Raw genomic sequence first — 24,747 nt, forward strand, 5'->3', positions numbered from 1 at the left:
CGAAAGAAGCAAAAGTTAAACATTTATTTAAGCGATTGGGAACATATTCCTTAAACAATGTACAACTCAAACCAGATTTGGATTAAAACAAGCTTTTTGCTAATACATGTTCATAAATCAGCCAAGACTGGGGGGGAATAACAAAATAAAGAATTCGAACAATAAATATCACAACATTGCATCCAGACAAACAGCATACAAAGCAGTAAGACGTCAAATTGATMTTTTTATAAATATCAAAATAGATCCTCTATGCAAAACAATCCTGACACAGTTTACATTTATTGCATAAAAATGTAGTGATAAACAAGAGAAGGTTAACGCATTAACATTGTTCTTTTCAAGTGCAATTTCCTATTAAAGTAGTTACTGCCTGGAGTATTTCAGTATATTAAAACAGGTGCCAAGGGAGTCATGAACCAAAGCACGAGTGAGRGCCATCCACACCCAACTAGTGCTGTTTGCACAGCTTATACCCAACAGAGCTGCTGACCAAAATAGGACCCACTGACAAAAGTGTGGTGGATCACACATTCAAGCCACACTTGAAATATTCAACACATTCCTCTATACATAGCTATACATTTTTCATGATGGAGGACAGACATACCAGTTAAAACAAAAAATGTGATACTTTGGTAGATTCTGAACCAGTTTCTCTAAACAATCCTTAAACATTTTCACACCAACATATAGACCTGCCAAACATTTCAAAATGTTAAAGGTACGTACAAACGATCACATTTCCAGTGAGTGTACATTTAAACAAACTATTGTTTTACTGGTAAGTTCACTGTTTAAGTAAGTGCTCTGTAATGTACATTTTTATTAGTCTCCATAAGAAACCTCAGTAGTCTGGTAAACCACTCATTAACTAGCCCTTTAATAAAAATGGTAAGGATCTATTCCCTACACCTTGGCTTGGACTCGTTCTTCTGAAACGCACAATCGTCTAGTACAAAAATACTACCAGTCACAATGAATCTTAAGGCAGGGATCTCAATGTTGGGAAGGCAGTGAGTATGCCGTTTTCCCATTCAGACCACAACCCTTTCTCCATGTTAAGAGTGTTAGATGTCTTACTTTCATATCATGTACAGTTGAAGTCGGACGTTTACATACACTTAGGTTGGAGTAATTAAAACTTGTTTTTCAACCACTCCACAAATTTCTTGTTAACAAACTATAGTTTTGGCAAGTCGGTTAGGACATCTACTTTGTGCATGACACAAGTAATATTTCCAACAATTGTTTACAGACAGATTATTTCACTTATAATTCACTGTATCACAATTCCAGTGGGTCAGAAGTTTACATACACTAAGTTGACTGTGCCTTTAATGCCTTTAAACAGCTTGGAAAATTCCATGGCTTTAGAAGCTTCTGATAGCCTAATTGACAACATTTGAGTCAATTGTAGGTGTACCTGTGGATGTATTTCAAGGCCTACCTTCAAACTCAGTGCCTCTTTGCTTGACATCATTGGACAATCAAAAGAAATCAGCCAAGACCTCAGAAAAGAAAATGGTAGACCTCCAGTAGTCTGGTTCATCCTTGGAGCAATTTCCAAAAGCCTGAAGCTATCACGTTCATCTGTACAAACAATAGTACGCAAGTATAAACACCATGGGCCCACACAGCCGTCATACCGCTCAGGAAGGAGACGCTGTCTGTCTCCTAGAGATGAACGTACTTTGATGCGGAAAGTGCAAATCAATCCCAGAACCTTGTGAAGATGCTGGAGGAAACAGTTACAAAAGTATATATATCCACAGTAAAACGAGTCCTATATCGACAACCTGAAAGGCCGCTCAGCAAGGAAGAAGACACTGCTCCAAAACCTCCATAAAAAWGGCAGACTACGGTTTGCAACTGCACATGGAGACAAAGATCGCACTTTTTGGAGAAATGTCCTCTGGTCTGATGAAACAAAAATAGAACTGTTTGCCCATAATGACCATCGTTATATTAGGAGGAAAAAGGGGGAGGCTTGCAAGCCGAAGAACACCATCCCAACCGTGAAGCACGGGGTGGCAGCATCATGTTGTGGGGTGCTTTGCTGCAGGAGGGCCTGGTGCACTTCACAAAATAGATGGCACCCTGATGACAGAAAATTGTGGATGTATTGAAGCAACATCTCAAGACATCAGTCAGGAAGTTAAAGCTTTGTCGCAAATGGGTCTTCCAAATGGRCAATGACCCCAAGCATACTTCCAAAGTTGTGGCAAAATGGCTAAAGGACAACAAAGTCAAGGTATTGAAGTGGCCATCACAAAGCCCTGACCTGAATCCTATAGAAAATTTGTGGGCAGAACTGAAAAAGCATGTGCGAGCAAGGAGGTCTACAACCTGACTCAGTTACACCAGCTCTGTCAGGAGGAATGGGCCAAAATGTACCCAACTTATTGTGGAAAGCTTGTGGAGGGCTACCCRAAACRTTTGACCCAAGTTAAACAATTTAAAGGCAATGCTGCCAAATACTAATTGAGTGCATGTAAACTTCTGACCCACTGGGAATGTGATGAAATAAATATAAGCTGAAATAGATATCTGCTTTTATTCTGACATTTCACATTCTTAAAATAAAGTAGTGATCCTAACTGACCTAAGACAGGGAATTTTTACAAGGATTAAATGTCAGGAATTGTGAAAGACTGAGTTTAAATGTATTTGGCTAAGGTGTATGTAAACATCCGACTTCAACTGTACATGTACTCCCATGCATTTCCCTATGGGGCAGAATATAATCACAATAAAACATTAAGGAGTAGGCAGTGATTTAAAACCAGCATACACACAAATAACCTCAAGGAATTAGAAGACCCCTGGTTTAGGGACACCTTTAAGAAAAAAACACTTTTCAGTATATTAAATAAAAACAATCTTGAAAAAATAATCTCTATCTGCAAAGCATCGATTAAGATGATCTGAGGGTCTCTCTGAGGAGTGTCTCTCTCAACGCGCCTTTTCTCCATGACCTGTTTTAGTCCTAGATGTCACACCTAAGATGGCAGTTCTGTGGAGGCGTGTATGGCCGTACATGGCACCAGTACAATGGGACTCAGATGGCCTCCGTTTGTGGCTGGGCTGAGGGTGACAGTGGAACAGGAGGTTTGTTGCTGCTGCATGCCCTCCTGGTCCTCAGCCTCCATCTCCTCACACATAGACACTACGCCCCTACTGTCCTCCACTGGGCCTCCATTCTGGGCCTGCATGGGGTAGAASAAGTGTTTGTCCTTGTCCTCCACTGGGCTCCCTTGGCTGCTGGAGCAGTCCATAGCCTCTGCACTGTCACTGGGCATGGGAGAGGGAAACCAGCTCTCATCTACTCTGTTCTCCTCCTCTTTCTTTACAGTTTCTTGACCTCCATGGTATGGCGGGATCTCCATCACAGCATATTTCCTGGCCCAGGCGCTGAACACCTTCTGCCTGACCTCTTGGCCCAGCTGGGCCGGGTCACACTTGTAGACAGTGGCAGAGAGGGTACAAGAGGCTGGGGGGCAGGAGCCATCTGAGAGGGCCAGCTGCGGGGAGGCGGGCAGAGAGCGGCACTGCCTGCCAGTGAACCAGGTCTCCTGCCACATGCCCGGGTGGACGGGGGCTCCAGAGTGGGTTTGGGTCCCAGAGGAAAACACGCTGTCCTGGAGAGAGTGCAAGTCAAACATCAGGGAGAACACTGACTTGCTTGGCACGTCAAAGAACTTGATCTTGCCTCCGCACAGGTCCTCACGGGCATTGAAGGGGTTGATCTTGCGGGCCCCTGGCATGGCCCTGGGGCCCGGGTTGTAGTAAGGGTCATGGACATTGACTTTCCTGCCTGGCTTGCGGGAGAAGATGTCTGACTGGCTGCGGGAGAGCCAGATGTTGCGACGAGGACGCGGCGATTTGGGAGGGATCTTGTCGTCCTGCAGACCCAACGAGTTTAACCTCTTAATCCCCTGGACCTTTTCACCTGGACCTGGAGAGAGAGGGAGAGAGAAGCAACAGTCAAACATCTCTTCCTCACAACACATGGGATTGTTATGAAGTGTAAGTTCCCAATGTAAACACCAGGGGGCAATATAAACCAAGAACGACAGTACAGGCAAGAGAAACAAACAAGGCACAGTCAAATTTTTACATTGAAGTAAATTGCATAGGTGGAAACATATGCAAATCATTTATAAGATATAATGTAGAAATACTAAAATGGACTGGGAAGCCGAAGGTAAACAAACAGTGAAGAGGGAGTGACTGGCCGAGGAAGGATAACTAGCTAAACAAAAGCAAAGTCCAGACCCAATACTCCCATGAACCAAATTAGAAATGAAATAGAATCCAACATACTCTGTGTATACATGGTGGTTCCCACTTAGCAACATTACTGTAGCTTATTCTTTGTTTCACAGAATAGGGTGTTTGAGAAACACTTAAGAGCTTAGAAATGTACGTCATGTGAAATTGTAGTAAGGCAACTTGAACCTGCAAGCAAACACTATCATAACAGTAGAGGAAAGGACTGGGGAAAGTAAATTACTCTTTGGGACAGAGCTGGGAGGGAAAGGACAGCTCTGGCTTGCCACTGGACCTATTTAGAGTAGGCCTGAGGTACATCCAAAATGGCAGCCTATTCCCTATATAGTGTGAGCCCTGGTCAAAAGTAGTACACTATAAAGGGAATAGGGTGTAATTTGGGAGGCAACCCTAGGGGATACGCAACAGGCAGATTACAATGTGGAGCAGCTACTGGCAGCCTCACTGCTGCTTGGTTTACAGCTTCTTCCTGGTTCCAAGAAACCATTTGTCTGCACTGTGCAGTCTTGACACTGTGCAAGAAACTGGTTGTCAAGTGGTGCAAGACTGCARGTGAACACATGGCAGTCAGGGGGAGTTGCCGCTATGAAAACCAATAATGTCAGGCGAGGTTTTAATGCCTGTACAATTGCAACTGCAACACTAGATCACAGACTTGGAGATTCAAAATCATGTGTAGTGGACATTGAAGGGAAAGTGGTAACTGAGGGGCATATTTACACTGTTGTAACTGTTTTAGGGAGTTCATCTGGTGGTGATGTTTATGGTTTTGATAATGCTAATGTTATGCTATCCTCATAAAATTCAACTCAAGAATGAATAAAACAGTCCCACTGCCTTGGCATTCAGGCTTCTGAAGGGGCTTTAGATATGAGGTGATTGGAGACATCACCTTTGGGGATGGTCTTCTTGTCATTTTCCCCACTGAGTGGGATCCTCTCTCGTCCAGACTCCTCTGCCTTCAGCCGACACAGGATCTCCTCCAGCCTCTTGACGAGCTCAGGGAATGAGGGCCGCAGCTTGGGGTCCATCTGGAGAGAGGGGATAGAGTAGCCAGGTCAAACAAGATAAGGGGTTACTACTAAATCAGATTCATTCTAATCAGATTATGTTACTAGTTTCTATTCCACACAATCAAATACACATTTTGGAAGCAGTCGTGTGTTTTGGAATAATTAAGAGATTGAGGGCCGACTCACGTTGCAGCAGTTGAAGGCCAGCTGTAGGAAGTCATGGGGACAGTCTCCTACCATGTGCTGGAAGGCATGATAATCCAGGCCAAAGTTCTATCAGGGAGGGAGTAGGGGGAGAGGTCAGACAGGAAATCCATACTTTGGGATGTTATCCATGTTCATCTATTTTTGGCATCTAACCCAACATATTGAAAGAGCTGTGCTCTTCTAAACCACCCCTGGTGCCAACATCATGTCAACTAGACCCGACATGAGTGTAATGAGTGTTAGTCTTATGTAATGTCAGGATGTATCAAGGTGATAGAGGACAGAGGAAACGTAGCAATCCTCACTTCAGTGCGAGGAAGGTAATCAGGGTCAGCCTGTATTCGGGCGATGATCTCACAGAGGACAATACCGTAGGAGAACACATCCGCCTGGAAATGGAAGAAAACAGAGACACAGACATTTAAGATGAGTTCTTAGCTTGGGTGGGTTGATGTGTAGGAGACAAGTGGTCCGGTTTAGTTCAGGGAGAGGTCAAGGTTTAGAGTTCAGAAGTCAGGGACCTACCTTCTCATTGTAGGGTTCATCTCTCAGCACCTCGGGAGCCATCCAGAAGGGAGAGCCCACCACCGCCAGCTTCTCCCCCTCACCACTGCAGGCACAACACAAGTACAGAAAGAAAGACGTTAGACTGGAGGTTATGTCTTTTGGGTTAGAGAATAATGCAATTAATTACTTCATTCAATTTGACCATTTTTATCACAACAATTAGCGGACAAACCAAACATTTGATGTTCCTTCTCCATGACTGTTTTGAGGAACACGTTTATTCATGATCAGGTACAGTGCCTTGCAATTTTCTTTCCAGACCCCTTTGGAATTCTTCACATTTTATTGTGTTACAAAGCACGATTAAAATTGATTTAACTGTAATTTTTTGACAACAATCCAGACAAAATATTCAGTAACGTCAAAGTGGAAGATTTTTTTTKTTTGTTTTTTAAAGAATAAAAATGTAATAACTAAAATATAGTCGTTGCATAAGTATTCAGCTCCCTAAGTCCATACATGTTAAGAGTCACCTTTGGCAGCAATTACAGCTAAGAGTCTTCTTGGGTAAGTCTCCAAGAGATTTGCACACCTTGATTGTGCAATATTTGCCTATTATTCTTTTCAGAATTCTTCAAGCTCTGTCATGATGTTGGGGATCATGCTTAGCCAGCAATTTTCAAGTCTTGGCTTGCCATAGTATTTCAAGCTGATTTAAGTCAATACTGTTACTTGGCCACTTAGGAACCGTCACTGTCTTCTTGGTAAGCAACTCCAGTGTAGATTTGGTCTTTGGTCGTAAGTTATTGTCCTGCTGAAAGGTGAATTCCTCTCCCAGTCTCTGGTGTAAAGCAGACTGAAGCAKATTTTCCTCTAGGATGATGCCAGTGCTTAGCCCTATCCAGTTTATTTTAATCCTGAAAAACTCCCCAGTATTTTCCGATGTCAAGAATACCCATACCATGATGCAGCAACCACAATGCTTGAAAATAAGGAAGCAGTTACTCAGTGATGTGTTGATTTGCCCCAAACATAGGGCTTTGCATTTAAGCCAGAAAGTGTATTCCTTTGCCATGTGTTTTTGCATTATTACTTTATTGCCTAGTTGCATACAAGATGCAGGTTTTGGAATATTTGTATTCTTTTCAYTCTGTCATTATTGTGGAGTCACTACAATGTTGATCCATCCTGTTCTCTCTCATCACAGCCAATGAACTCTAGCCATTTTAAAATCATCAAATGGCCTCACATGCTGAGTAGACCGGGCGTGCGCATGCGTCCACGTGCATATTGATTTTGTCAGGCCACAGACGCGATCAGGACGCKCTAGTTGAAATATCAAAATGAACTCTGAACCACCTATATTCATTTGGGGACAGGTCAAAACGCATGAAACATTCATGGCCATTTAGCTAGCTAGCTTGCTGTTGCTAGCTAATTTGTCCAGGGATATAAACATTGGGTTATTATTTTACCTGAAATGCACAAGGTCCTCTACTCCGATAATTAATCCACAGATAAAAGGGTAAACCTAGTTAGTTTCTAGTAATCTCTCCTCCTTCAGTCTTCTTTGGATTTTATATGGCGGTTGGCAACCAACTTTAAGGTGCATTGCCACCTTAATGCAGACGAGCAGTTTGGATGAAATGATTGAATAACATGTATGTGTAAATATAAATTGCAAAGCTCGTGCAAGTAACGCGAGCTGTGTGGTCAGCATGTCATGGTAAGATCCCTAAGCAGTTTCATTCCTGTASTGCAGCTCAGAATGATGACCATCTTTGATCTGTCTAGGTGGTTTAATACATAATGCACAGCTTAAAGAGAGTCAATGTCTGATTTGTTATTGTTACCCATCTACCAATCACTGCCCTTCTTTATAAGGATTTTGAAATAATCTGTGTTTGAAATTCAATACTTGACTGAGGGACCTTACAGATGTATGCATGGGGAACAGAGGAAGGGGTAGTCATTTTTTTTATGTCAACCCCTATTATTTCACACAGAGTTAGTCTAGGATTTTTTGGGGGGTGATTTGTTAAGCCAAATTTTACTCTTAACTAATTTAGGCTTGCCTAAACCAAGGGGCTGAATACTTATAGAAAGGCTATATTGTAGTTGTTTAATTTTGTATTAATAAAATCCTCCACTTTGACAGAGAATTGTGTATATTGTTGAGTAACAATTGACATATAAATACATTTTAATCATCCTACTTTGTAACACAATAAAATGTGAAGAAATCCAAGGGGTCTGAATACTTTTGCAAGGCATATGTAATAAGTCCTAGCCAGAAGAGAGCGGGGCATTCTTAACCTGCTCTGGTATTATTAGCCTAGCGCTCCAGTTTATTCCTGACCTGAACAGCACTTCATGTTCCTTCCTAATCAAATGGCCCCCTCCTACTGGCACTTGTCCATCCCTTTACCTCCCAGTACCACATTAATTTCGTACAGAGAGATTTAACTGGACTGACTCAAAGGAGCAAATCAGATTTGTTTTAAATATATATATAATATACACACATAGAAATTGAAGTCGGAAGTCAGAAGTTTACATACACTTAGGTTGGAGTCATTAAAACTCRTTTTTCAACCACTCCACAAATTTCTTGTTAACAAACTAAAGTTTTGGCAAGTCGGTTAGGACATCTACTTTGTGCATGACAAGTAATTTTTCCAACAATTGTTTACAGATACAGTGAAATAATCTATCACAATTCCAATGGGTCAGAAGATTACATACACTAAATTGACTGTGCCTTTAAACAGCTTGGAAAATTTCAGAAAATTATGTCATGGCTTTAGAAGCTTCTGATAAGCTAATTGACATCATTTGAGTCAATTGGAAGTGTACCTGTGGATGTATTTCAAGGCCTACTTCAAACTCAGTGCCTCTTTGCTTGATATCATGGGAAGAATCTAAATAAAATCCGCAGGAGCTCAGAAAAAAAATTGTAGACCTCCACAAGTCTGGTTCATCCTTGGAGCAATTTCCAAACGCCTGAGGTACCACGTTCATCTGTAAAAACAATAGTAGCAAGTATAAACACATGGAACCACGCAACCGTCATACCGCTCAGGAAGGAGAAGCGTTCTGTCTCCTAGAGATGAACGTACTTTGATGCGGAAAGTGCAAATCAATCCCAGAAACAGCAGCAAAGACCTTATAAAGATCTGGAGGAAAACCGGTACAAAAGTATCTATATCCACAGTAAAACGAGTCCTATATCGACATAACCTGAAAGGCCGCTTAGCAAGGAAAAAACCACTGCTCCAAACCCGCCATAAAAAGCGCAGACTACGGTTTGCAACTGCACATGGGGACAAAGATTGCACTTTTGGAGAAATGTCCTCTGGTCTGATGAAACAAAAATAGAACTGTTTGCCCATAATGACCATCGTTATTGGGAGGACAAAGAAAAAGGGGATGCTTGCAAGCCGAAGAACACCATCCCAACCGTGAAGCACGGGGGTGGTAGCATCATGTTGGGGTGCTTTGGCTGCAGGAGATGGTAAACTTCACAAAATAGATGCATCATGTGGAAAATTATGTGGATATATTGAAGCAACACTCAAGACTGTCAGGAAGTTAAAGCTGTTGCAAATGGGTCTTCCAAATGGACAATGACCCCAAGCATGCTTCCAAAGTTGTGGCAAAAGCTAAAGGACAATAAAAGCAAGGTATTGAGTGTCCATCACAAAGCCCTGACTTCATGCTCCTATAGAACATTTGTGGGCAGGACTCGAAAGCGTGTGCGACCAAGGAGGCCTACAAACCTGACTCAGTGCACCAGCCTTGTTAGGAGGAATGGGCCAAAATTCACCCAGTATTATTGTGGGAAGCTTGTGGAAGGCTACCCGAAACGTTTGACCAAGTTAAAACAGTTTAAAGCAATGACCCACTGGGAATGTGATGAAAGAAATAAAAGCTGAAATAAATAATTCCTCTCACTATTATTCTGACATTTCACATTCTAAAATAAAGTGGCTATCCTAACGACCTAAGACAGGGAATTCTTAATATAATTAAAATGTCAGGAATTGTGAAAAACTGAGGAAATGTATTTGGCCAAGTGTGTGTAAACTCCCGACTTCAACTGTGTGTGTGGGATTTACAGTGGGTAAAAAAGTGTTTAGTCAGCCACCAATTGTGCAAGTTCTCCCACTTAAAAAGATGAGGCCTGTAATTTATCATAGGTACACTTCAACTATGACAGACAAAATGAGAAAAAAAATCCAGAAAATCACATTGTAGGATTTTTAATGAATTTATTGCAAATTATGGTGGAAAATAAGTATTTGGTCAATAAACAAAAGTTTCTCAATACTTTGTAATATACCCTTTGGTTGGCAATGACAGAGGTCAAACGTTTTCTGTAAGTCTTCACAAGGTTTTCACACACTGTTGCTGGTATTTTGGCCCATTCCTCCATGCAGATTCCTCTAGAGCAGTGATGTTTTGGGCGTGTTGCTGGGCAACACGGACTTTCAACTCCCTCCAAAGATTTTCTATGGGGTTGAGATCTGGAGACTGCTAGCCACTCCAGGACCTTGAAATGCTTCTTACGAAGCCACTCCTTCGTCGCGCTGCCCGGGCGGTGTGTTTGGGATCATTGTCATGCCTGAAAGACCCAGCCACGTTTCATCTTCAATGCCCTTGCTGATGGTAGGCTTTGTTACTTTGGTCCCAGCTCTCTGCAGTCATTCACTAGGCCCCCCGGTTCTGGGATTTTTGCTCACCGTTCTTGTGATCATTTTGACCCCACGGGTGAGATCTTGCGTGGAGCCCCAGATCGAGGTAGATTATCAGTGGTCTTGTATGTCTTCCATTTCCTAATAATGCTCCACAGTTGATTTCTTCAAAACCAAGCTGCTTACCTATTGCAGATTCAGTCTTCCCGACCTGGTGCAGGTCTACAATTTTGTTTCTGGTGTCCTTTGACAGCTCTTGGTCTTGGTCATAGTGGAGTTTGGAGTGTGACTGTTTGAGGTTGTGGACAGGTGTCTTTTAAACTGATAACAAGTTCAAACAGGTGCCATTAATACAGGTAACGAGTGGAGGACAGAGGAGCCTCTTAAAGAAGAAGTTACAGGTCTGTGAGAGCCAGAAATCTTGCTTGTTTGTAGGTGACCAAATACTTATTTTCCACCATTTTGCAAATAAATTCATAAAAAATCCTACAATGTGATTTTCTGGATTTTTTTTCTCATTTTGTCTGTCATAGTTGAAGTGTACCATGATAAAATTGCCTCTCATCTTTTTAAGTGGGAGAACTTGCACAATTGGTGCTGACTAAATACTTTTTCCCCACTGTATATATATATATAATATATATATATATAATATATATAATATATATATATATATTTTTTTTACCTTGGGATTCAATTTGAGTGTTGATCATGTCATGGTCATGTTTGATAAATAAGTGTTTCCGTGGAAATGACTTACTCTTGGTTGGGAATCTTCTCAGCAAGACCAAAGTCCCCTACAACTGCCGTGTAGCCATTCTCCTCAGACTTGATCAGGCAGTTCTGAGGATAAACAGTGAGCATACATTCCATCATTAGCTTCCATCAAAGCTCCCATGCACAAGAAGCCGATTTAGCCAGATAATCACATCTTACAATAACATATGTACTCTGCAGAAAACCAGTTTCCAACTCCCAAGGTTTGAAGAACAGAAACAGAAGCGTGTGTTGCTGTATATAAAGGCTGACTAGATCGATGATTCTTATCTCGGTTGTAGAAAGGAGACACAGGTGCATCTGAAATTGCAACCTATTCCCTATATAGTGCACCAGAAAAGTAGTGCACTTGGTAGGGAATAGGTTGCCATTTTGGACGCATCCATCCACAGTTAACAGCCACCCACTTTGGAGGTTAGGTCCCGGTGGAAAATGCCTTTGGAGTGCAGGTAGCCCAGGCCATTGGCAATCTCACAGGCCAGCTTGAGCCTGGTAGCCCAGCTCAGAGGCTTGTCGCTGTCCAACAGCTGCTCCAGATTCCCACCGTTGATGTACTGCAGAAAGGTCGAGAGAGAAAGCACAATGCTCCCATTATTAAAATTAGGCTTCAGTACAAAAGTACACATTACGAGTAGGCCTAAATGCACATGATCTCGAATTCAATTCCCATATATAGGCCTACTGTGTGTACCCTATATAAAAAGGTAGAGAAAAGGTACTGCACTATAAGTCAAGTCATTGTTACAGCATCCTGTCGGTCATTTGGGGCTACTCTACACACCACTCCATTCCATTCCGAAAGACAGGTCAAAGAACTCAATTGAGTTACTCTGAGCGCTCTAAACATAGCATCAATCTAATGCCAGGCACATTTGGGGACAGTGACAGACACAGACGGGACTGTGTGCAGGGAAAGCAAAGTGAAGTGGGAATCTGCTAGAAAGTAGCTCTCTCTTTTATGTTGTGCATGTCAGCTTTAATCATGACAGGCTTGGCTGTCCCATATACAGAACTACTATGTGACAATTAATTACAGAGAGAAATGAAAGTTGACAAGAGTAACGAAGAGAGTAAGACAGATTGACTGACCTCATTTCTCTGGGCCTCCCCAGTGGTTCTAGACTGTTGTGTTTTCGTTTTCTTGGCAAACTGTCACAATGACTTCATTGATGGCTTAGGAAAGTTAACATTACTCAAAAGTGTCTGTGTTCACACAGCTGGAACTGTAAATATCACAATATATGAACACAGCCTATACCTTTTAATGGGATTAGTGAGCAGAATTGGGTCTGCCCAAAGTGAAGAGGTTACAACGTCACTCAATTTTGACTTGTGCTTCAGTCTACCTTTGTTCAGGTAGAATGTTTGAAGTAGGCCTGATAATAAGTCAACCCAGACAATATACTGTCCAGGTAGGCCTATAGTTTACCACAGGACATGCATGCGATACAAGTGAAAGAAATTGTTGGATATGCATGTCCATGAGTCTAAGCTTAGGCACTAAAAGCCCCCCACGCTGTAAGGCTCTCTACACTACCTCCTCTGTCTTCCCTCCCCCTGCCCTGCAGACCATTCCCAAACCCAGACGCAGGAGAGGATTACGTCGGCTTTACCTTACAAATTCCTCTGTAGCCCCCCTGCATCTGTCGTCTGCATGCCTAATGCTCCACTAGGAGCCTCCCCTAAATGGATGAAGCCCATACAAATCTTGCTGCCAGTCGGTCTGTGTGGATATGATCCACTCCATGCATCCAGTAGGTTTATAGACGAGACTCTCCAGATCAGAGGAGTGAGCGAAGCAGCGTAAGCCAAAGCTAGGCACACAGGGAGGCCCAATTTAGGTTATAAGGCCACATCACCTCACCTCCACCCCAAACCCTTACACTGTCACCCAGAGAAGGGAGTGTGAGGCCATTGACACGTGATCACAGATCAGAGACAGCAGGAGCAGTGGACAATAGGAGAAGAGGGGCAAAACCCAGGAAGTTGAAATGTCTTAACATGATAGAGTAACAAATCTACACTGATGCTATTCTTAGAATTTCTCAACTGATATTATTGACCAGCTGAGGAAACTTTCCTCAAACTAAAGAAAAGCCGGGGGACTATGGGGGGAAAAAAGCTAAGAAAGATGGAAAGAAAATGGGAATTTCATTGTCTCGTGACCACTGCAAACATCTTCAAATAATGTTGTAATCCCCAAGTGGGTCATGGATTACCCAGATTATAATGCTCCTAATCGGTATTTGCCTAATGTGTAGCCTATATCTATCAAGCAGTGGGAAAGCAGTGCAGAGGTTACTGTGCCAACCCAACGGTCCCAATGAGCTTTATACGGAGGAGTGATTGTATCTAAGCCTGTGGCTGCACAGTAACTTGACTCTTCATTTCCTACCATGGAGGTCCGTCAGGCCCATCGCTAAATTCAGGATCCAGTCAGAGTAAACAGCACTGGTAGCTAGCAGCTAGTTCTGATAACACAGCAGTAGCTACAAAACATAACCACATGATGCAGTGTTTTCAGTATTCACAGCCTGTGGCTTTAGGCTGCTGACATCAAAGCCCAAGAGACTGGGGGTGGGGTGAGCAGAACCGATAGACTGTGAGAGCGGCATCAGAGACCTTTCCCTCTCTCCCTCCCTATTCATCTCCATGGATCCACATATTGGATAACTTCCTGCTATCGCTCACTTTACACGAGTGCTTGGGTGAATGTGATGTGGCAGACAGTCGTAAAGCTTTTTCCCTAACTAATCAACGCTAATCATTAGCAACAAGAGAGCATGGACACACACACGGGTTAAAAATAAGATGAGCTTGAAAACAAACCTTAGCCCTAATGGAACCCATCCCCTGGCTGCTCATTGAGAACATCAACACACACAGCTTTATTTGTGCACATGTAAACTGTGCCTTCAGGCGAACACAAGGTTCTTTCAATTACAGGTCCCTGTACTGGGTGATGTGTCAATGTTCACCTGAGAAAAACCCCTGGGCACACAGTCAAACACCTTTTCATTATATTCACACTGCTAGGTCACCTTTTAGAGGGTTCTACTTGTCTGAGACTTACTCATGTAATATAACATCAAACTGACTGTCCTGCAACATGACTCAGAGGAATATGACAGTATTAGCTACATTAAAAGTAAAACACATCTCGGCCTATACTGATGCTTGAGGACCCATCACGTTTCTAGAATCACATTCCATTATCGAGTGGACAGAAAACTGAATAAGAACACAGAGTGTCTCAACGTTCCAATCTGAAACGTGACAGCCAGCGACAGTCAGCCTACACCTGAGATACCCATCTATAGGAGGCTCTAAGACACAAAGGAGAACAGCGGTTCCTCTTACCTCAGTCAGAGCATGGAGCTGGCCTTCCTGAACACACACACCCATGAACCTAGAGGAAGACAAAACAAAGAAAAAAAGATTGGTCATGTTTCCATGTAACTACCACAGTGATACATGTGGTGGAGACATATTTTCTGTTGTGCTTCTCTCACGTTGCCAATTTCTTTTTGAATCTTGATCTATATTGACATGACTAAGCTATGGGGGTCCAGAATAAAACATGTCTGTGTTTGCACAGGCAGCCAATTGCGATTTAAAAAAACAACTAATTTGTCTTTGGACCAATCAGATCAGGTCTGAAAAAGATCTGATGTGATGGGTCAAAAGACCAATTAGTGTAAAAAATATCTGACTTGGGCTGCCTGTGTAAATGCAGCCTCGGTAGTACAAAATGTCAATCTGGCCGAAGGACAACATAGTCCTTTTGAGAGAAAAATACCGGAAATGGTTAAATATTTCTGCACTGGTGGGCTGCAAGACAAGACCAAACAAGAGGTGCAAACAAGAATGTCATTTTCAGGGGGGAAAACAAGGTTCACTCTCTTGACCTGCATTCAATCTCTTTTTACTCTCTTTTGAGGTACTGCTTACAAATCTTAACAGGCCGGAGTCACAGTCAAGTCAATTTCTTCTAAATGACACAAATTGCCTGTATCAATATCCTAACACGCGGGCCAGGCCGCATGCACAGCGAGTGTTGAAGTTGAGTTTATTGAGTTATGACCCAATAAACGTGAGACTTTGTGGGTCCTCGAAGGGTTCCTCAGACAAAGACCCCCCTCATGCTCGTCTGCCCACCCCCACAGAACTAGCTGCAACAAAGCTGTGATTGTAACACAGCACATACAGGCCCTCTCTCTTTCCCACCCACCACCTACAGCAGAATGTGAGCTCTGTAGAATATCATCCAGTACAGAGACACATCGGGTGTTGAGAATGGCAGAAATCACGGAGAAACTTGAACAACCTCAAGGATCATGCAAAGCCTCGAACAGCCTAATCCATGAGGTTATTACATTCACAGATTAGAAATAGTTCAATATTATTGTCAATGACAACATAAAACATGGTCATACAATTATGTATCCAAAACAATATGTCCCGTCATGATGGGTTTGGTCAAATATTGATGCCCATTTTGCAGGCTCACAACGCTATACGAAAATAAAACAGCCTTGGTGAGAAGTGAAAAAGGAAAGGGCGTGCATGTCAATGAAATCCAAACTCAGGATGTCGTTCCAGAAAATCCATTGTTAATAGGTTTCTGACCTGCTTTCTGCGGAATCAGGGAGATCAAGGTCCCCCAACTGATTCCATTACAAAGGCGAATGTCATTTTGACAAAAAGCTACAGATCCAAGTCTCTTAAAGGATGAAGTGTTAAAAAAATTACTGATATTTAGTCACATTCTAAAAAAAAATATTATTATTTTTTAAGACAGATTAGGCTAGAAGTCCATAAGAAAATAAGCCTATTTATGAATACGGCACCATAACTCAACTTTACTAGCCCTGTATTTTACCCAATTTTTTATATCCCCTTGAGATATAATTAATTCAACACCATTGCACAATATTGCAGAAGGAATTTTATGTTTCTTCAATGGACAGATCGCTATACAAACTATACAAAATATTGATGATGGTGGTGCGCCGAAGAAAAACTATGCCGGATATAGTTAGTGGTAGACATCATTTTGTTTCCTGGAACTCACCGGAGGATATTGGGATGGGACAGTCTGTTCATCAGTTGGACTTCTCTCAGCATGTTGGCTCGATTACTGCTCAGTTTGTTCATCTTCAGAGCCATCACCTGGCCCGACACTCTGTGGCGCACCTGCAACAAACACAACAATCCGGTAATTTAGGCGATATCTAGGAAGTTACACTGAAAATGAACACTTCTCTCTATAACCATACAGCTCCCTCAATATTCCCTTCTAATGAGAACACTATTCTCAAAACATGATCAATATTCCAAGATCATGGAGCATGGCTTGCTCTACCCTTGCTCTAACCTTTCATTCCAAATCCAGAAACCATAGCAATAGGGAGTCAGCAGGCCTATTTCTACTGTGAACTAGGTCAGTTACTGGACTTCCTTGCAGCATTATCTCTGATGTGATCAAAGATAAGTGGCTGACTGTCATCCACAGTTGTGCACTAGAAAGAACAATGAACTGAGGCTAAGGAAATGTAGGCTATGCTTTGGTAGAGAATACATAGCCGAACACCTACAACAATAAAGAACTCTGTATATCCCTCAGCTTAAGTCGGATTGATATGCTTTCTCAGAGGGCCATAACCACAGGAAGTTATGCATTAGGGTGAGAAAATGGTGAGCTTGATCTGCTACTGCTCACTTCCTCCAGCTGAAATATTAAGACATTGAAACCAACAGTCACTAAGAATATACTAAATCGCTCCACTCAGGTCAAAGTCTGCAGGTACAATAATAGATACAATGCATATAAATGGTTATATACTGTGCATGTTATATTTTTCATAATCACTACAACCCCTTTCCTACAGATATGAGTGGTATATCAACACTGTTGGAGAGAGGAGATAAAAGGAAGTTTGAGGTACAGAAAAAGGAAGCAGACCGATCTAGGCCTTACTTATATAGCATTTGGATGAGTCTCTCCAGTGACTAATGCTTCTTCAGCCACTCTTGAAGTTCAAGTACAAAGGAGGAGCTAGTCTTCCTCTTCCCTGGAGTAAAGGAGCAGGCAGCAGATGGCCTCCTCTAGACCCCCCCACTCACACTCTTTCCCCAACAGGAGAGAAAAAAAGAGAACAGTCTGGCTCAAACAAAGACGCATAGGCTGCTCCAGCAATGTAGATCTATTGTCCCCTTGCTTAGACAGATATGGAAACCTCATTACACATTAAATATTTGGGTCCATTAAGCACTTACAGATGCAAGTATTCTATGTCGTCAGTGAGATGACAAATCAAACTGACAAGCAACGAGGGTAAATATCGTTGCACTCATAAAGCCGAAGTCATCACATGAGCCAGAACCATAGTTCCTGTCTGCATTGTATCTCGAGCGGAAAAGACTGGAAAAAAGCTAGCGATGCACGATATCGGAATCGGCCGATATTAGCTAAAAATGCAAACATCGGTATCGGCTTGATGTCTAGTTTAACACCCCGATGTGCAAAACCGGTGTCAAAGCTGACGTGCATACCTATATAACGTAGGTACATGACATAATGACGCCATTACGGGGGCGGCAGGGTAGCTTAGTGGTTAGAGTGTTGGACTAGTAACCGAAAGGTTGCAAGTTCAAATCCCCCAGCTGACAAGGTACAAATCTGTCGTTCTGCCCCTGAACAAGCAGTTAACCCACTGTTCCTAGGCCATCATTGAAAATAAGAATTTGTTCTTAACTGACTTGCCTAGTTAAATAAAGGTTAAAAAGATGTAATGTAAAATTTTGCGCTATACGTGCAACACAGCATTCCTAACCTGGCCCACAATGTCCGTTGTGTGGATCGAGCAGTCAACAAGTCAAGCAGTCATTTGAAAGAGTAAGAACATTTCAGCAAGACAACTCAAAGGCGAAATCCATTAATGCCAAGATAATGGAATTCATTGCCCTTGACAATCAACCGTTCTCTGTCGTGGGCGATGTTGACTTTTAAGACTGGTCGAGCACCGGTACACACTACCAAGGGCGCTACTTTTCAGATGTTGCCCTACCGGAGTTACACAGTAATAGCGTCACTGCTATTAGCTTCACGACTGACATTTGGACCAGCGATATCAGCCCCATGAGCATGCTGAGTCTGACAGCAGTGGGTCGTCGAGGATTTCGTACTGGGGAAAGTCGTATTGTATGCTCATGAATGTGCTGGTTGTCATACCGCTGCTGCCATTTCAATGCCATTTGAGAACATGTTTGATACTTTGAAACATGAACACACTAGCTAGCTCCATTCRAACAACTGACTCGAGAAATAAGCTCATCAACTGTGCCTGCAGCAGACGTGATACCCTCGGTCACGGCACTGAAATGCCTGCTCAACAAAACTGCCGACACAGGCTATGAACAAGCGAGTCGGTGGCATTCTCTCTTTACTGTGTCGCCTCCATGGTCGATGCTATGTACAAGGACCGCTACTTCGATGCAGACAAGAAACAGGGTTTACGTGAAATGTTACATACACAGCTGGACAAGATGGAAACGGACACAGTGACAGTGCGCACCGAGGAAGAGAGGCCATGGACAGACAGAGCTGAAACTTCACTGCTTGACATGTATGATGAAATCCTGGTTGAGAATGAAACGACTGAACAAATTAACAACGAAACAGCACAGCAAGTAAGTGAAAGAAATAGGTTTTGATTATGTTTTACTGTTAATGGGGACATACGTGAATGCCAACAAAATACCTTTGTCAGTGTGGTGTGTGTGTAACCTTTATTTGACTAGGCAAGTCAGTTAAGAACAAATTCTTATTTACAATGATGGCCTACCCCGGACGACSCTGGGCCAATTGTTCACCGCCCTATGGGACTCCCAATCACGGCCAGATGTGATACAGCCTGGATTCGAACCAGGGACTGTAGTGACACCTCTTGCACTGAGATGCAGTGCCTTAGACCGCTGTGTCCATGTGTGTGTGTGTTAACTATTTAACTGTACTAGAATGCTTAAAAGGCCAGTAAAATGTTAAATATCGGTATTATTTTTTAGGGGGCAAGGAAAATATCAGATATCGGTCAAAAACGTAATATCGGTGCATCACTAGAAACAGCTGATGCTATAACATTATAATGGCCCCAAGGATCAAACAACAGCGTTTATAACATGGGTGAGCGTTCAGGTGAATGGAGGAAGAAATGTATTTAGCATATGTTCAACAAGAGGAATACATGTAGGGCAGCAGGCCATAATCATGTTGAAGTTGGATGGGCATTCCCTCCCTAAAATACATGGTGTAATTACTTCCCCTCAGACAGCCTGGGGCAGGAGCCTACACGCTGCCCTCCCCCCCACCAAGTCAGTGATCGGTACTGTGTGAGTGGTGTGCATTAACCCTTTGAATTCAATGAGCAGTGAAGGAGCGGTCCCAAGGCAGACTGCTGTGACCATGCTCGGAGGCAGGCATTAGCCTACACTGTGCCGCATGGCTCCAGACCTAGCAACACCTTCACTTCTTTCAATTTAACTGAGGTTATCATTTACTATTAGATATGTAAACTGCTCAGCATTCTATTTCTGTTCCATCTGCATGTATGACTAAGATGCAAGACATGGGACATGGGTGGGTGCTGACATTATTGTGGTACTTGTGCAATCAAAAATAGAATACTCAGACTGACTTCAGTAGGTAGGGCTGAATTCTATAGTCTACACCTAATTGCATTGAAAATAAAAATGCAAATAGGCTTAACTTCCAAGAGCGCTGAGGGTGGAGGAAATGAAAACGGGAGTTACAACAAAAGTGAATGTAGGCAGTTTACTGATGTTTTGAGGTCAGGTTAAGGACTTGACCTATCAGATGTCAACAGCCATCTCTGTGCGAGTACCAACTCTGTCAGGTTGAGTTAGTGTAATTTACGATACAGCACTTACCCGAGAGCCATTGTAGCCTAACTACCAATCCCATCACTAAACCTCTTCAGAGGGAGCTCTCCGAGTCGTAACCACAYCGACATGGAAATATATAAGGGCTTTTCGCACGTACCAAATCCGTCCATTGTGAGAGAACCGATCAATGTAATAGGGAGAGGCCACATGAGTATCTGCATGCTCTAAGGGCATGTCTGACCTCAATGGGGGCTGGTCCATAACCTAACATCTCTGGGTGGTTTGGAGGGAGGTGCAGGGTTTTCCTATTCTGCACAGAAGTCAATGTATTAGCTAACTGCATTGCGGACCACTAACATGTTTAATTATAGAATGAGGGCAGTGTATGAGATCATAGGTTTCTAAGTAATCCGGTGTGTGTCCAAATGACACACCATTGCTTTACAGTAGGGATGGGCAACATTGCGGGGGGTGGGGCCACMAAAAAATCTGAACTTATCATGAGGAGCTACAATGGCTCACGGGACTGTGTACCCACATCCATACCCACACATGCAGTCAGAGCCAGCCCTAGCCTTTTGGGGGCCCTAAGGGAAATGTTGTTGCAAGGTTTTAGAGTTGATTTCCTGCAATTCTACAAAAATGTCCAATGGGGCAGAGAGAAATGTTTGCAGTTTTTAATATGATATCTGAGAGAGAGTGACTAACAAAATCAATTTGCCCCCCCGGGCAATAATTCAACCGTGATTATGACCATGACTACAAGTTTAGATGGCTGGCTAGACTAATTTACCAATCGATTTTTTGTTGTTGTTGCCGACATGGGTTAAGTGACTGAGAAAAACTACTGATGCACAACCAAATCTCAAAATGTCAGCCCAATTATTTTTCCACTAATTCATCTTTTGACCAATCATGGTCAAAAGGCCAATAAGTGAAAAAATATATAAAAATGTGTCTGCCTGTAGAAACGCAGCCTACGTACTGTTTGACATGATTCTTTAGGTACAGGATGCAATTTAGGACATGTAGGTCTCACRGGGTTAAGCTTAGATTAATTTAATGTAGGGATGCCAATAATCTGAGATTTGTTTTGGTACAAAATCTCTTTCTCTGAGCAATTGTATATATATAAAATAATTTTAAAAAAAATTTTAGCATACAAGATAGCTTGGTATTTGTGTTTTTTATTTTATAGTCTGTTTTTATCATCTTTATCAAAGGTACCAATAACTTGGGGTGACTGTGTTGATATGAATTAATTAGCTGTCCTCAGACAACAACACCTACCAGCCATAAACCTCTTGCCTTTCAGGTCAAGCATAACAAACTCACCCTGTAGACCTCTGAGAAGAAGCCAGAGCCGATCCACTCGCAAATGAAGTCATCAAGGCGCGTCAGGCAGGAGAAGGCACTGATCAGGGCACGGTAGGATGAGGGGCACACTCTTCCCAGCTGAGACGGGGCCCATTCCCCTCCTCCTCCACCATCCAGGTCATCGAGCCGGTCAGGCCTCATGGAGGGGAAGCCGGCGATGGAGTTSCGCTTGTTCCGATCCATCATTGCCTCTTCACTGTGAACTCTGTGGGGGACTCCTCKATGAAAGTTTCACATTTTCGACAACTCCTTTGCAACTCTTTACAGCCCTAAGGSGAAAGAAACACAAAAATCCTATCACAGCAGGCAGACTGAGAAAATGGTGTGTTTGGGTGGTTTACAGGCTGCAGAAGACCAGCCAGAAAACACAAAAAKATGACAATTTTCAGCTGTTATCCGTAGCATCTGTATGGGAAAAAGGGTGATGTATGTACCCCTGAAGTATTGTAACTCATAAGCGTGTGTGGTGTGATCTTATACGCATGTCGTTCATTTAAGATGGAATACGTCGTGTTGCCATGAGGGGGATAATGAGCCTAATCTATTTATCACATTCCTCTGACATTTCCTACATTTTGTCCCTCAACAAGACAAAAAATAAAGACAAAAGCATTACTTTAGATGAGGTCAATCTTCTTAGACACACACGGCAGGGCTCCAACCCCACCTCTCTCAACAAGTTCACAAATAATGGCTCTAATAGGGATTGATTGTCCAATTATATGAGATTAAGCCAAGATAAAGCTAAAGTCCAAGACTGGGATCCAAAACAAACCAGGGAGCCATGAACAGGAACAAAAGGAGACATAAGAACCCCATAGTAATGATCATAGGAAGCATCCCTTTGATTTAAATTATTCAGGACCCCTGATTTTCCCAGCATGCACAGGTCTACTGAGTTTACTSAAAGGGCTGGTTGTACTCCCCTTTTCTTGAGTTAGAGACTTCATTAGAGAGGATCTATTAAACTCTGGGAAAATAATTATATTTATTTTTAATTCAGCCTCCTGCGAGATTCCCATCCCCCATCCAATCCCAAACAACTGAAATCAAATCGTCCAAAGTTACTGGACTGGTTCAGGGATCTTTTTGCTGCTTGAGCCGTATCCTTAAAAGGATGTTATCCTCCTCTACTACTAAAAGCATCTTTGCCATTTAGCATTTGTATGACAATGATCAAACACCCACTGCCAAGAATGAGTAAAATAGCCACTTGAAACAGTCAGCTTTTCAGAAGCAGAATGAATGTAGAACATATGAGGTAGTTCTTCCATTTCAATTGCTGCTAGGCCTTGTCTGGATAAAAAAGAAGAAGATGCATTTCCCTTCATTCAAAGCAGAAACAACGYATGTCATTTCAACCCTCCCACATTGTGGCTACTGTATACAGGCAAAGAGGGATTTCTCCAGTCTAAACACTAACTTCCCTCCCTAGCATCTCAGCAGTAGCTACACGTCATAACTGGTGAAAAACAATAAGGCCAGTGTGGACATAATGCATGCTTCCAAAGTGATACATCTAAGACTCAACTATAAGGAACTCCRCAAGGAAAAGTGGAGGAATTGGTACAGAGGGCTGGGCCACTAATAAATAAAAAAAACATACGGGACATCCCTGTGGTCCCCTGAGGCAATGTTTTTTTTAACCCTATACAGCTGTGTAAATGGGCTACAATAAAAGGTGTATATTGTAAATCATCCTAACAGGAGGGTCAACTGGTTATGAGGAAGTGCAAGATTGATAATCCCCATGAAAAAAGGGATGAGTGGATGAGGGTAGAAAACATAAAGCATTATGTATATGCCTATAAATTAAAATCTTGTTAGGTTTCTGTTGTGAAATAGATAGTCAACGAATTGCATTCACCACATGAGTTATTCTTAGTTTCACTATCTGAGCCCTATCTGTTGTAAATGGTGCGTATTAGGGACGGCAACAGCATACCTGACATTCCTGAGATTTTAAATAATGACCCAGCCTTGTTCATAGATGAGGGCCCAATTTCTCCTGATCTGGAATCGTCAACCTATAACCTAGCAACTAAGATATCTTGAGCTTGGATACAATATGCTGACCAAATGATTGTCTAGTTAGTTACTAAATGGTCACATTACTGTTAGTTAATTTGAATGGCTGGCTTCGTTAACTAACGAGCTTGCTAAATTAGCTAGCAAACTCGCAGGCTGGCAGCAGTGGCAGAGTTATCAAGAGTTCTTACCTTGCCGTGTGTCATTAAAATGATGAGATGATGGACTCTTCAACAACTTGATGAAACAGGCCAAACTTAGTTCCATCTCATTGCAATAATAGCTTGCAGGCTATTTGATATACTCACCATGCACGAGCTAGTAGAGTAACGTTATCTAGCCGGCTAACTTTATTGTGGTTAGTTGGCTAGCTCGCTGGTCTAGCTAGATAACGTTAGCTAGTTTAGTTTGTCAACAGTCCAAGACAAGATGCTAGCTAAAAAACTAGAAGTTATGCAGCAAACGCCGAAGTAACTCTAGCTAACTACACGAAGTATAGTTGACCTTAAACCGTAAACTCACAGTCCCCCTTATGTGGCATTTTGTTTTCTCATTAGTAAGACACAATTGCCGTCTGCCGTGGTTAGATATTTCAATATTTTGACAGCTCTGCTGCGCAGTGTTGGTTGGCTCCTGCAACACTCCCACTGAACTGCCCTCCTCCGCCTTTTTACGTCCAGATTGACAGCTGAAGCTTCCATTCACGGACGAGCCAGCGACACTGTTTTACTTTAATGGGGTGGTGTGTAATGTACAGTATTTTATTATCTACTGTGTTAGCTCGAATATTGATATTAGTGTGAAAGTATATAATCATTTTACCAGCTGTGAATACTAATTTACCTCTACTATGCATTGACTCTAGTCTACAGTTATTTCACATGTCACTCTACTACAACACTAATCACTTAATTTGAAACATCGATTTTGTTCCAATTAAATAAAGT

The 24,747-nt window shown here is 42.4% G+C and overlaps 1 protein-coding gene across 1 annotated transcript; it reads right to left on the reverse strand.

Moving 5' to 3' along the window:
• Positions 1–10: 10 nt before the first annotated feature.
• LOC111979722 (dual specificity testis-specific protein kinase 2-like) lies at positions 11–24,452 on the reverse strand. The gene is made up of 11 exons (XM_024010406.2): positions 23,992–24,452; positions 21,731–22,041; positions 16,566–16,687; positions 14,852–14,900; positions 11,899–12,045; positions 11,475–11,557; positions 6,039–6,123; positions 5,819–5,902; positions 5,493–5,579; positions 5,186–5,324; positions 11–3,958 (listed from the first exon to the last, which is right to left on the reverse strand). The coding sequence occupies exons 2-11, from the start codon at positions 21,956–21,958 to the stop codon at positions 3,003–3,005; spliced, it is 1,980 nt and encodes a 659-aa protein (XP_023866174.1). The 5' UTR covers positions 21,959–22,041; positions 23,992–24,452; the 3' UTR covers positions 11–3,002.
• Positions 24,453–24,747: the final 295 nt, after the last annotated feature.

Source organism: Salvelinus sp. IW2-2015, linkage group LG19, assembly GCF_002910315.2.
Source record: "Salvelinus sp. IW2-2015 linkage group LG19, ASM291031v2, whole genome shotgun sequence".
Classification (NCBI taxonomy): Eukaryota; Metazoa; Chordata; class Actinopteri; order Salmoniformes; family Salmonidae; genus Salvelinus; species Salvelinus sp. IW2-2015.